The sequence below is a fragment of the Indicator indicator genome, chromosome 5, assembly GCF_027791375.1.
Source record: "Indicator indicator isolate 239-I01 chromosome 5, UM_Iind_1.1, whole genome shotgun sequence".
Classification (NCBI taxonomy): domain Eukaryota; kingdom Metazoa; phylum Chordata; class Aves; order Piciformes; family Indicatoridae; genus Indicator; species Indicator indicator.
In genome coordinates this window covers 18,291,592-18,305,289 of record NC_072014.1, presented here as the reverse complement: position 1 = coordinate 18,305,289, position 13,698 = coordinate 18,291,592, and the positions used below count along the sequence as shown (strand labels likewise).

The 13,698-nt window shown below is 37.1% G+C and overlaps 1 protein-coding gene across 4 annotated transcripts in view; it reads left to right on the top strand.

The window, feature by feature from the left end:
• The window catches only part of OSBPL6 (oxysterol binding protein like 6), a 44,208-nt gene that overhangs the window by 15,597 nt on the left and 14,913 nt on the right, over window positions 1-13,698 (top strand). For 2 of the 4 annotated variants that reach the window (XM_054380727.1, XM_054380725.1), the window contains exons 4-10: window positions 904-957; window positions 1,674-1,787; window positions 1,907-2,071; window positions 2,583-2,715; window positions 3,126-3,229; window positions 4,156-4,248; window positions 13,282-13,447. In XM_054380727.1, the coding sequence (XP_054236702.1) occupies window positions 904-957; window positions 1,674-1,787; window positions 1,907-2,071; window positions 2,583-2,715; window positions 3,126-3,229; window positions 4,156-4,248; window positions 13,282-13,447 (829 nt within the window). Of the gene's footprint in view, window positions 1-903; window positions 958-1,673; window positions 1,788-1,906; window positions 2,072-2,582; window positions 2,716-3,125; window positions 3,230-4,155; window positions 4,249-9,076; window positions 9,152-13,281; window positions 13,448-13,698 lie in introns of all 4 variants that reach the window. The other 2 variants (XM_054380724.1, XM_054380726.1) reach the window with 2 other exon arrangements.

Here is a 13,698-nt window from a genome sequence, read left to right as displayed (position 1 = left end):
TTCCTGCTTGGCTGTAACTTTATGCAATGTGCCAAAGTCTATGCTAACTTGTCTGCAATGCAGCTCAAGGGGTCTGGTACACACAAGCCAGAGCAACTTCAGTTGCAGGAGAAATACGATGTGTATAGGGGATTCCACTCCCTGCTGAGCCACTCAGCGTAATAAAAGTGTAGCAATGGCAAAGAGAAATTGTAAGGTTAGCCTAGCAATGGTAACCAGGTCGATGGAGATACTGTGGTTCACCTCATAGTGATGGTTAACACCTGAAACATAACCTCTCTCATGACCTGGATATATTGCTGTGAATGTTGTAATATTGACACTTGTACTAATACCTGTATTAGCTAGATTACAGCTAGAAAAGGTATAATCAACACAAATTACAATCTCATCTTTACCTGAGTGTTTAGGGGTCTGCCATGAGGCACAGAGCTTCAAATGGTAGAGCAGTATCTCACAGCTTGCATTTTTTTTTTCCAGCTGGAGATCAGGGAGACAACAAGAGCATTCATATGTGGGTCTTTCTTTGAGATGTAGCTCTTTCACTAGGAAAAACCTGTTTCTAGATAGCAAATATAGGTTGTTAATTTGAAATGTGACCATGTTCTGTGGGAATTAAAACAGGAAGGAAATAAACAGACATAACCCTTTCAACTTAGTGTCTTTCTTTCAGAGTTTATTGAATTGGTCAAAAAAAAACCCCACTATTGAGGTTTGTTAAATTAAATCTAGAACACAAGCAAGAAAATTATTCAGTAGTGTATTTATCCTCTCTTTCCAACTCACAAACATTCCTGAATTGCTAGAGAGTGATCCTTTTCTCTTGAAGATGAATTATTTTGCATAGCTTAAATTCCATCTGCTCATTAAGAAGTAATTATTTTAATTTTATTTTTCTTCCAGAGGTTTTTTGTCCTGGATAATGGAATGTTGAAATATTCAAAGTCACCAATTGATGTAAGTAAAATTGAAGACGATTTAAAAATTTGTATTGGAATTCAACCTGCCAGGGCGATTAAATCTCAAGCTTGCTCTATGCATACTTATGAGAGTGCACATATGAAAGTTGTTGATGGATCCAGTGAGAGATCTGCATATGGAAAACATGTAAGGTTTTGGGTTGGTTCTGTCCTCAGGAATTCTACCTTTTCTTGCTTCAATGCAAATAAAAATTGTTACTTAAATTAGGTTATTTAATGAAGATGCTTGAGAGATTAGCCTCACCATGCATTTTTCTTTTTCAATTTTTGTGTCAGTCAGAGATGATTGTTCTGAGGTCTGTGGCTAGAACATAGATGTGACTACAGTGTGCTCGAGATATAAGTGGTAGCATTAGATTAGTTAGAGCTGATACCAATAACTATCAAGTGGTAGCAGCAGGGAGCTGAGTACTGTCTAATTTTCTCTGCAGCTCACTTACCTGTAGCTGTGTACTGGTGTGAACCACCACACTTTAATTTTGGAGTTGGGTCTGCATTGAGCACTTGTGAGATACTTTTCTTTGTCTAGAAGTTCAGTAAGTGGTTGTTTTGACTACAGGTTTTATTTTTTTAATATGGCTTTATATTAAAATGTTCATAAAATGGGAAACCATTTCAGCACCAGATATTTTTCTGTTAAATATAGTGAAGTGCATGATACTACCAATTTGTTACCCTGCTTTTTTATTTTAGATACAGAAAGGCAAAGTCCATGGGAGCATTGATGTTGGTTTATCGGTTATGTCCATAAAAAAGAAGGCTCGTAGAATAGATCTTGACACAGAAGAACACATCTATCACCTGAAGGTAAAAATTGGTGCAGATACTTATTTTCTTTTTATCCACACTGGAAATAAAAGAAACTCAAAATACACCTTTTCTGCATATCTTTTATAATGCTTGACTGTTAGTGATTTTGCTTCCAGGTGAAGTCCCAGGATTCTTTTGATGCATGGGTTTCCAAATTGCGCCACCACCGGCTGTACCGCCAGAATGAGATTGTGAGATCTCCCAGAGATGCCAGCTTTCATATATTCCCTTCAGCCTCTACTACGGAGTCTTCGCCAGCTGCTAATGTGTCGGAAGGAAAGGTGTGTAGTGTTCTTTTGTTGAAAAGTCATGCCTGCTGGCCTTGCTTATGGGCAATTTCAGTGGGCTCTGCTTGAAATGCAATAGGAGTTTCCACTGTGGGAACTAATTGTCAGCAAAAAGCTGAGAGTGTATGCAGCTGAAAGACTGTCTAGTTTAGCCTTACTGCAGCCTTCATTAATCTGCTGCTGCAGAGATCTTTCAGAGTTCACCATACCCAGAACAATTTGCAGTTGCCTTTGTCATCAGGGATAAATCTATCTCTTCACTCTATGATAATGTTCTTTGTCTTAAATAGCATCTTTTCCTTGACTAGTTTGCTTGTGAGGTTCTTGCTTTGGTTCTCCTACACGCTCTTCAGAAAAATCTCCATCCTGGGGAACTATATAGTCAAGCCACAGATGTCACTGAAATCACAAATGCTTTTTTATTTTTTTTTTATTAAGTAATCTGATGATTACACTTGCTGAGCAACATAGCAAGAGTAAATGTAAGCATTTTATTATACCCTAGGTGCAACAAAATAGCTTACCCTGGCAGTCTCCTATACCTTGCAGTAACAGCCTTCCTGCCACCTGCACTACTGGTCAGAGTAAAGTAGCAGCCTGGCTGCAGGACTCTGAAGAGATGGACAGATGCGCAGAAGGTTAGTCTTTAGCTTTTCATGCCTTGTTCTTTCAGCAAAAGTTTCTGTTGTTATAAAATAAGAAACAGTCAGTAAACTGATTAAGTTGCATCTTTACATGGCCACGGAGTAACTCTTGTGGTGGGAACTTCCCTCTCTGCGTGTTTTGGGATGTGGCTTTTGAAATTTATCTTAATAGTCCATATTATTTTAATGTATATTGTTAAAAATATACAACCAGACTTGTTGCTGATTCTCATAGAAATAATAAGTGCTCAACATCTCTAAAACATCTCTTTTACTTTAACATTAAGCATTTGGATGTTTAACTTTTATAATGCAATAAAGTGCCAATTATGAATATCATGGTGAAAAAAAAAAAAAGTCTGAACTTGAAGCACCTAAATGTATTTTTGTTTTGTATCTGTTAGATCTTGCTCATTGTCAGGCAAACCTTGTGGAACTCAGTAAACTTCTTCAAAATTTAGAAATACTACAGAGAACTCAGTCAGCCCCAAATTTCACAGACATGCAGGTAAATATGATTGAACATAAACCATCACACTGAAACACTTGTTCTTTATGTTAAGAGAAATACAGAGGTGTTGTCTATTAACTCAGAATAATTATCCTAAATCATAGTAATCCTTGGAAGAAAGGTTTATCTTATGCATATGTCTTAATGATATGTAATAATGTTTCATGTGTAAACAAATAATTAAGATGTATTAAATATTTGAGTTAAGTAGGACAAATCAAATGATTAAGCAACTTGCAAGGCAAAACTGAGAACTGTTAGAATAGAAATACATGTATGCATTGAAATTGTATTTCAGGAGTTTTTATTGTGCTGAGTAAGATATCATTTTAAGTTTTTAAGGAGTGGAGACCCAAAGACCCTCAAAGATGAAGTTGCATGCTCTAGAAAAGAGGGCATAGTACAAAGGTCCCAAGGGTTGGACTGTTTCCCAGTTCAGGGTGAGTTTTCCTCTTGACCACAAAAAAGCAGCAGCAGTTTCTAGATCCTTTCTTCCTTTTTTCATTCAGTCCCCTTGAATATACAAATCTCCCAATGGTGATAGTGCTTTGGGAAGTCTAGTTCCAATGAGATAATAAGACTTACCATTGGTTTCAGGAAAAGGTTAACTCTACGTTTCTCTGAGTGCTACCAGAACAGAAATCCATAAGGATTTCAAGACCTGGTCCTAAATATTGTGCACTCGTGAAGAAAGTGTGCCAGTAGTTTTGCTAAATGAGCTAAATATGCCATGTGTTTATAGCAGTGTATGGATAGCTGCTGGCCACTGCTATAGCTACAGGCCCCAGCAGTGGCATTCTTCTCTTTACTTTCTGATTTGTAGATGTCTAATGCTACAATTCTTTACTAACTTGCTGTACTGTCTGTGTTGCTTCTGTCAACTTAATAGTACTTTGTCACTTTTAACTATCTATGTAATGTAGGCTAACTGTGTAGATATTTCAAAGAAAGACAAACGGGTCACGAGACGATGGAGAACAAAAAGTGTCAGCAAAGATGCAAAAATTCAACTTCAGGTACTGAATCTGCAATGTTTTATTTTTCATTCTACTTTTGCTTGTGAAATGATATATTAGGTGAAAATAGGAAGTCAGTGTACTGCTGCCTCTGTTACTAATGAATTAAATGAAATCTCAGTTTGGTGCTTAAAATCTAGAGAAGATAGTGAGAAAAGTGTTGATTTTTTTTTTAACTTTCATTCATATGAAAACATTGCCATCTAGGGAAAGGAGGAGGATCTGAATATTAGTGAATTAAGGTGCAAAATGCCAGCACACAGGATACTGATGTTCTATCTCAAACTTGCCAGGAAGAGTAGTTGAGGAAGTGACATCAAGCTACAGCAGAAAATATGAATGAAACATTAAACACACCAGCTGTCTTTGTCCAGACCTGTAGTAGGAATGTTACCAATGACAAGTATTTCCACAAACCTTCTGTTATTGAAAAGGCTAGAATGGGAGCAAACAGAATAGAGAAAGAATTTACCCCCATCCTGCCTTAGAGCTGAAAGAAGTGTAGGCAGAGAAGTAAGCATAATGCACTTGTGTTGCTGCTAGATCCAAGGTGTTTTACTGTGTTTTGTCAGAAGTAGTTGTGAATTTTGAGGCCTAATCCAAAACTTAATCTCTTTTGTAACTGAGGAACTGATAATGAAGACTATATTCACCTGACTTCAGGAGCTAACAATCATCACTCTGCTGTCTGCTACGGAATAAATGAACGTCAGCAACTTTTGATCCATTTAAATTCCTTAAAATTCATGCAAACTTTGAAAGCCTTTAATATGTCCCCTAGAGGCACAATAAGGAGCTTTCTGTGACTCAGCAACAGAATAAGGAGCTCTCTATGACTCATTTAAGACTTACAGTCTTAAGGAAAGAAGAAAGTGTAGATTCATCAGCTTTCTTACTGCAGCTTTTTTAGGTGATTTTTCTTTCTACCTGTTATCCTAGATAAATCACAGATTGAACAATGAATCATCTAGGATTAAAAAGGTTTGTTAACAAAGCAATTTTGCTGACTGATGTCATGTCGTATTACCTCCATTTGAAGGATCACTGTGTTTCTTTTCTGCTAAATAACATAAGCAAATAAAAATATCAGGGAAATGGATGCCAGTACTTGATGCCTATGAAGAGGCAGAGGCAATACAGAGTGTTCTTCTTTCATGCTGCAGTGGTCTCAGAAAAACACCTCTCCACAAAAATTACAATGAAATGATGAAAGCAATCAATGTACAATGCCTCTGACCTCTAGAGCAGATCATGAGGAATTATGAGCTGTTCCTTTGCTGCCTGCAGGTTGCCAAAGTGACACACTGGTCTGGGCTTCTGTCATTTTGTCACCTGACTCTCAAACAGCTATTTGTGACTTGGCAGAAGTTGTGCCTCAGCTCCTGGAATTCTTGAATACAGTTGGTTTGCAAGTTCCTCTGAGAGAGTTTGTGTGCATAGCACTGTTCTGCATGGGTCTGTCACTTCTGAGTCAGTAATGAACTCTGCCTAACCTGTGTCAGCATTAACTCCTGGCAAGCTTTGTTAGAGCAGAACATCACTACTGATGACTGATTTATAAATAAATTAGCAGCAAAAGAGAAACAACAAAATTATTCTGAGTTATATGGAAGATGAAGACTTTTTAGCTTCTCTGTTATCTTGGTGAGTTTGATGGGCTGAAAACATTGTTTATTCTTCCAAGGGCTGTCCTATGCCATGAATAGTCTAAAGCTGTGATCTGTGGAAGATAGTCTCATTCTGACTCATTGTGCTATTCCTAATTTGTTCATATTGCCATTCCACTAAAATGTGGGTTTTCTTCCATGCCTGGGTGCTTATTTAGTTTACAGTCCCATTCTGTTCCTCTGTTAGTTCCTCCTAGCTTCATTGACCTTCCTTATAGGTAATTTTTTCAAGACTACTCCAACTCTTTATCAGGGCATCTTGTGGTGGGTTGAAATTCCTCCCATCCACCCCCAACATTAACTGCACCAGACTAGCTCAGTTCACATCCACTGCTGTGAATCATTTTGTAAAATTTGTGATCCAAAGACATAACTGTGTGCCAAGACATAGTTTACTAAGAAATTGCTGACATTTGGTACTAAGAAAACTTCTGTTGTCCTTTTCCTTTCCCCAGGCCTCCATGCATCTCATTAGTTTTAAAGGATAGTGCTAAGTACTAACATAGTTACTTAAAGTGAAGGGCACTATTAATTGCATTTAAAGTAATCAGTCATTAGCTACCATCAAAAGACCCTCTTATAGTATGCGGGAAAGAGCCATCCTGTGGAGCATAGAAATTAGAGATCTCTCTCTATATTAGTGTTTTTTTCATGAGTAATGGTGAAGTAGGTTATATTTTTTTTTTTTTGCTAGCTCAGCATCCACTGTGTAAAATGTAAGGAGGGAATTCTGCCAGCCAGGTTTTTTTATTGTACTTGTGACCGTTTTTTGGTTAATAAGATAGCTTTTGTTGTATTCCTGTTAGAATTTATATTACAGAATATGTTACAATGTGTTTAGAACATACTTGTAAGAAAAGCTGCTTGCTTTGTTTCTTAGGAATAGATAATTACCAGTTAGGTATATCACTTCTGTACGCAGCTAGCTTTAACTTTTCTCACACAATTAATTCTGATGACTAGAGTGGGATTACCCCCTGAAGTAAAATTGAGCATGGCATGTGTATATATGTTCGCAGAGGGTAGAGGGTTTAGTGCTGCTAAGTTATTTAGAATTAACATCTTAATTTACAGGACTTCGCTCAGGAGTAATACAAGGACTGCTTCTCTGAAGCAAGATTGCTTGTATGAAGGAGTTGTATTTTGTTTGTAAAAGCTTGCTTAAAGTCTTATGAAAACAGCCTGCAACAGCAGGTTAATTGACTGATATTCATTTTAGAAATTATGTTTTTGTGCAGAAATGAAAGGTTGGTTTTTTTTCCCTTTTGTGTGGAAGACCAATTTGCCATTCTCCTGGCAATCTAAAGATCTTTGAAAGAAAAAAAAGGTTACTGAAAAGCAATAAAATGAACTAATGTTTATTTAGTTAGTTTCCCTGAAAAGCTCAGAGTTGTGAAGTTTTGTTTGTTTGTTTGTTTTGGGTTTTTTTTTTTTTTACTCTCAAGGGGAGTAGTTTAGTAGACAACTATAGATTATGGAGCAACCTGAAAAGTCAGCTTAGTCTGCTCTGATTTTCTGTTCCAAAATGAAACTGGACCCAAAGATTGGTTTATTAAATAAGTGTATTGTGACTAACATTATTACCTCACTCTTTTGTTTTGAGGGGAATGTGTCCTTCTGCAGAGCTCATTGTTCTCATTTTAATAATGCATACTGCATTCATAATCTTGCTTCTATATATATATTTGCGTATACCTGTCTTTATATTTTTTATTTATATGTCCCTATTAGTTAAACAAGAATATTCTTCCAAACTCTTATTCACGGGACAGACATTACAGAGCACAAAGAGCTTTACATTATGCATATGATGCGTTCCCTGCTTTAACAAAGTTTGTGCTCTCTATTTTAGAGGTTATGTACATGTTTTGTAATGTGAGACTTACAAAATATTGCAAAGCAAGGCTGCTCTTACTGTGATCCTTAGACAACCCTTCCATTGTCAGTAGCACTGCCACTAATATCAGCCAGAGAGTGGGGTATTTGGCCAGCACTACCTGTAAGAATGTTACAAAAGCAAGACAATTCAAATAGTAGTTGAACTATAATATCTTGTTCTTCATCATGGCGTCTATGTAACCAGTCTATACCATTGTTATTTTTATGGTGCCCAGGCTGCTTTCAGAAAAAGCATAACTATATATAGATTTTAAAATGCTGATATGTGAAGGTATAGGGGAAGAAAAATATAAAGAGATTGATTTTTTTCTAAAAGCAGAAAGGTGGGTTTTTGAATCTTCTAAAATCTTAAAATGGCTTCAAAATAATAACATTTGAATTAAACATTAAATACAAGGACTTTATGATAGGTGTGGAGCTCCTCTGCATTAGACAATATCTTGTTTGACTTTAATGTACAAGGAATCTTCTTAAAAGTAAAAAAAAAAAATGCAATTAAGGCAACAAGTTAGGCATGCAGAAAAGGAAGTAGTTGTTCAAATACTTAGTTTTCTTCTGTGTTGCTTTATTTGAGTTTTTATGTTGCTTTGGAAGCCAAGCCTTCAGTACTGTACGGGAGAGGTAGTTGGAACTCAAAAAAGTGGTGTGTGAGAAAATGAACAAATAGGCTCAAGCATGGGCAGAGAAATGCTAAAGCTGTGTATGGGAATGTTTCCATAAGCAAGCTCACTATAACACACACACTGAAAAGTTCTGCCATTGAGGTGCATGCATCTCTAGTTACCTCATTTATGCACTTCCACTACTGCAAAGTAATAGTCTGAGAATTCGTCTTCTAGATGGTTAAGTGACCACCAGAAGGAGTTTGGGTTTTTGTGTTGTCTGCCATGCCATAGCATCCTTTTTATTTTCTCATTTCATAGTTGCCTTATGGCAATGCTAGCAGGTTGTTTTGGTGTTTGGTTTTTATTTTGGTTGGTTGGGTTTTGTTTGTTTGTTTGTTTTTTGTTTTATTGGCAGTCTTAGAGAGTGCACTGAAGTCCAACTCACCTGGAGATCATTTTAGTGAAGTAACTAGTCTCTGGCATACACAACTGAAAACACGTGATACGTCCTCAGAATGTGTAGGCCATAAGAGTTAACAAAATTGAAATCCACTTAAAGACTCTCCCTCTCCCTTTTCTGATCACCTTTCATCTTCCTGTGTCCCATCATCCCTTCCCTTCTCTTTTTCTACTTCCTTCTCTTGCATTCACTGTCAGGAAGGGCCGGCACCGAAGGGCCAGTTCAGCACAACACGTCGCCGGCAGAGACTAGCAGCTGCAGTGGCTACAACAGTGAGTGGACTTGAAAATCAAGGGATAGCTCTAAAAATGGGAAGCTATGAATGTATAATAAGCTTATGAAAATGTTTCTTGCACTTTTTGGAGGTGTTCATGCTACCCACTGATGCAAGTTTCTTAGAAGTTGTCAGGGCTGACAACTGAATTTGATAAATGTGGGTCTGAGCTTGTTGACATGTTGCATGCCCCTCCTCCTTTATGCAAGTGCAAGTGATGGTTAAACTCAGTCCCTCCACTCTGAACATGTCTTTGACATAATCTGCTATGTACTATACAAACTGGCAAAAAGTTACCAATTTCTCTTAAAAGATTCTTGTGATAGTCTCTAGCCAGACAGCAGAACAATGAAATTTTTTGCAATCACAGAATTACAAAGCTTACAGATTTTTTTAATCCTCCTTCTTTTTTGTTTTGTTTTGTTTGTTTGTTGAAGTAGTAGAAGGGTAGCCTTTTTATTTGAGACAATTTCTGTTTACATTCCATAATCCCAAAAAGTCATATTACTACTCTAGTGTCTGTATTTAGTTTTGCTTATTCCCTAAGTTCTTGGCACAAAATCTGGAGCTATGAAATCAACACAGGGGCTGGAAGCTGGGAAGGGGAAGTGCTGTTTGTGAAATTGAATTAGCATCAAAAAGGTATCTTCAGATACTGCTTTATCAGGAAAGTTCATACTAGTAATGCACAATATAGACATCAATAGTAATCCATCAACTGATTAGTACAAGAGCTAGAATCCATACACCTGACCTAGCCCAAGAAGTGAATGTCTTCACCAGGCTAAAATATTCCAGGGTCTGCTGCTCCAGCCCATAACTAAAATTCCCTAGGTTACACATAGCTTCTGCTTAAGCCTGAATATTTTGAATGTCTGCTACCTGAATCACAAAATTCTTACTGTTAGGCCCTCCTAAAAATCTTGAGAGAAATCAGTGTTTCTCCAGTTCCCAAATTAAGTCATCTAAATTTAATCCCCCATAATCAATTGATGCTGAATGCTGTACTCAATAATGGATTGATATTCTGACCTCATGAGTCTGCCTGCCTAGCCTAGAAATCGACCTGCTTTTCAGTTTACATGGCTGAGTAGTGTCAGTGGGAAGCTATAACCAGCAGGTTCAGCAGTAGTTAAACAGCAATGGCAAGAGCTGTAGCAAGGAGTGCTTCAGTGGAAGAAATACAGATGGATTGATTTGTAAGGCAGGGAGTTGCTGAGTTGCTACCTGCAGCTGAAGTGAGGACCAGTTGAGAGAGGTCTTGGAGGAACTAAAAAAAAAGTTCAGGAGGAAGGAAAACTAAGGGCACTGAACTGGCTTTGCAGCTATTGCAGCGGTTGTGGCAGTGGCCTGCTCTTCCCGGCTGATGTAGTGAAGTGCTTGTGTCTCCCAGGCAGCAAAGCTGTGTGTATAGACGGAGGGATACAGAATGACATCAGTTAAACGCATGGCAGAAAGGGGAGGACTTCCTTCCAACCCACTCTGCCAAGAACAGTCTGTTCCTACATGAACCCCTAGTTCTGAAGAAGGTGATGTATGAGCGGGTATTATGCCCCTGGCATAAAACAGAAAGTCAGGACAAAGTACAGCCAAGGTTGTGTCTAGAAGAGCGTGCCTATGGAAGAACTCAGAGAGATGCATCGAGGAGCAAAACACATTTTAAAAAAATTCCTCAAGTCAACAACAAAAAAAAAAAATCAAAAAAAGAATGGGTAGTAAAGTCAGAATCAAGTCACCACAGATGCAGAGAGAAAGCACAACAGTGAAGGGAAAAAAGAGGAGGGGAAGTACATTGATGGTGTTTCTTGGGCTGTTGCCTATTTAAGAGAATGAAAGACTTTGTTCAATGTGGATTTTGTCATCTGTTGTGTAAAATACCTTGGGAACTTTTCTAAAAGATGCATGAGGGGAGTTTCTAAAAGATGCATATGAGGGAAGCTCATGTCAGTCAATATTTCAATATTTTTGATTCTTGTATTTAAAGCAGACAGCAGAGCAGTACTTGTCTCTGTCATGCACTTGTAAGTTTCTTGCAAGCAATGTGACAGTATTTGTAGAACGGCTGTTTCTAAAACATACATCAAACTGTTATTTAAAAGAAAAAAACCCCTCACTGTAAAAACATTGCTTTTCAGCCTGACTAGCTGAGGTACAAGGCAGAGATGATGGATCTAAAGCAGGTCTCTTCATCTAGATCCATCACAAAGTGACTAAAGAGCCCCTCAGCATATATGGCAGCTTGCTGGTCTGCCGGGCACACTGCACCATCACTACAGGCATGTGAGGGTATGGGGACTCTCCCTCAGCTCTGCATTATAGTTAGGATCAGTTTTCTTCCTGCTTTCTGAATGGGCTTGAGAGCTAGGTAAGTGCTCCCCACAGACACAGTTATCATGTAGCCACCTACTCTGCCCTCTTTGGAGCCATCCGAACCTTTGTGATTTCTGGGAACAGTCTGTCCAGTATAAGCAATGAAAATATTTTGTTAAGGAAACTTGAAATTAACCAGCATTTAGTCACATTAGTTGATGAACCTAGTTTTGTTGGGCTGTTGAGGGAGGCATTCTGGTACTCCCAAAGAAGGTGTTTTGGGTAAATATTCAGTAAGAATGGAAGGAATTTATTTTAAATCTCCTGTTAATGAAATCTTCCTGATATGAAGCTAAAATGAGGTCTGGTAAAAACATACATTATTAATTGAAATAGCTGGAAAGCAAAATATATGAGAGAAGCCAATAATGTTGATGCTGGATAGGTACCATAGAGCTATTATTTTATGTGCTATATGTATTTGGAAATTGAGGAGAAATAGGATAGAAAACGGTTATTTTCCAGGATATGCTCATGAGCGGAATGAGAAGGGATTAATAGATCCAACAGGATTTTAAGAGTTTTATTGGAGAATCAGAATTTGGTGACATATATTGATCACAACTTTCTAGGAAGGGATTGATAAAACCCTTTGGTCTAATCAAATAACAAATACGGAGGGTAGTATAGAACTTACCTGTAAATATAAAATCTCAGTAATATGACTTTTTATGTTATTTGCTGCTCTGTCATGCCTTGGAAGACACACTTTATATTTTGGCTTCATTTTTCATATTTGAGTAATTACTTTGAGCTGTAGTACAGAAATTATTTATACATTTGGTCGATATAATAGCATGAATTAGATTTAATTTATTCAATGTTTTTAACAGTACTTAATACTTAAGTAACTAAATGTGATTCTGCGTACCTTTATTTAAATTTGAAAATTGGGTTCTGGGCCTTTTATATAAATATGTGTAAATGGTATAATTATAGTAAAATACAACATATGCTCACACATATATCACATATATAACAGTGGTAGCCACACACTGCATATGTAGCATATAGGTAATTGATCAGTGTACATGATGTGTGTATATAACTTAGAAAGATTTGCATGTATATTTTTACTGCTGTACCAAAAAGTATAGAAGAAGAAATAGAAATGGACATGATAATAAGCTAAATTTTTGCTCCATCTTACTAAACTGTACCTCTTTGCATTTATTTATCCTTTAGGTACTTTAAATGAAAATCAAATGTTTTGATTTTTTTTGTTATTAGTGTTTATTTGTTTAGTCAGAATATAGAAGGACCATATGCCTTTTCCCTCTTTATACTTGGCAGTACAATGAATTTCAACTCAAGATTTACCAGTTGTTTTGAAAAACTTCAATAATATGTTTAGTGATATTCTATCCTATTTCTAGATCTGTGGAGGAACTTGCACACTTCAAATGTTGATATTGTAATGAGTCATACTATATGTATTCTGAAAAGTCCAAATATAAAGCAGGATGTGTCATGGTTCAGTTTTTCCTGTCATCTTTTAAACATTAGGAAATGGTCCAATTTTGAATTTGAATGATCCATTGTTTGCCATTAGCTATGTATTTAGATCATCTTATGCCTGTTTCAGTGAAAAATTTCAAGAGAATTCTGTGTCAACCACGCTGAGATTTTAAGAGAACAAAATGTTGCATGTTCGCATTGTAGACTTTCGTTTTCAGAAGAATTTTGTATTTTGCTTCAGCAACCTTCAAAAGGTTGATTGCACCTTTCCAAGTATTTCCACACTGTTTCTCATTGCAGGTCCCTTTCAGTGCTACGATGTCACCTGTTAGACTGCATTCATCCAATCCAAACCTTTGTGCAGACATTGAGTTTCAGACTCCCCCAAGCCATGTAACAGACTCTCTGGAGTGCTCTACTGAGTACATGAAGCTTCAAGAAGAATTCTGCTTGATGGCACAAAAAGGTAACTGGAAATGTCAAGCCTTTCCTTTATTGTGCTTCACTGTTGTGTGTGTTTGGGTTTTTTATTGCCTTCACTTAGTTATGGCCAGGGCATTCATCTGCATTAGAAGATACTGTATGAGAAATTTTAGCTGGTTGGGTGGCTTACTTAAAGATGACACATATCCTCCTTACATTTTCCATGCATGTCATGAATATAGAAATAGGTAAACTCTGTCTGGTAAGAGACTTTTTTTTTTTAAGAAGTTTTCT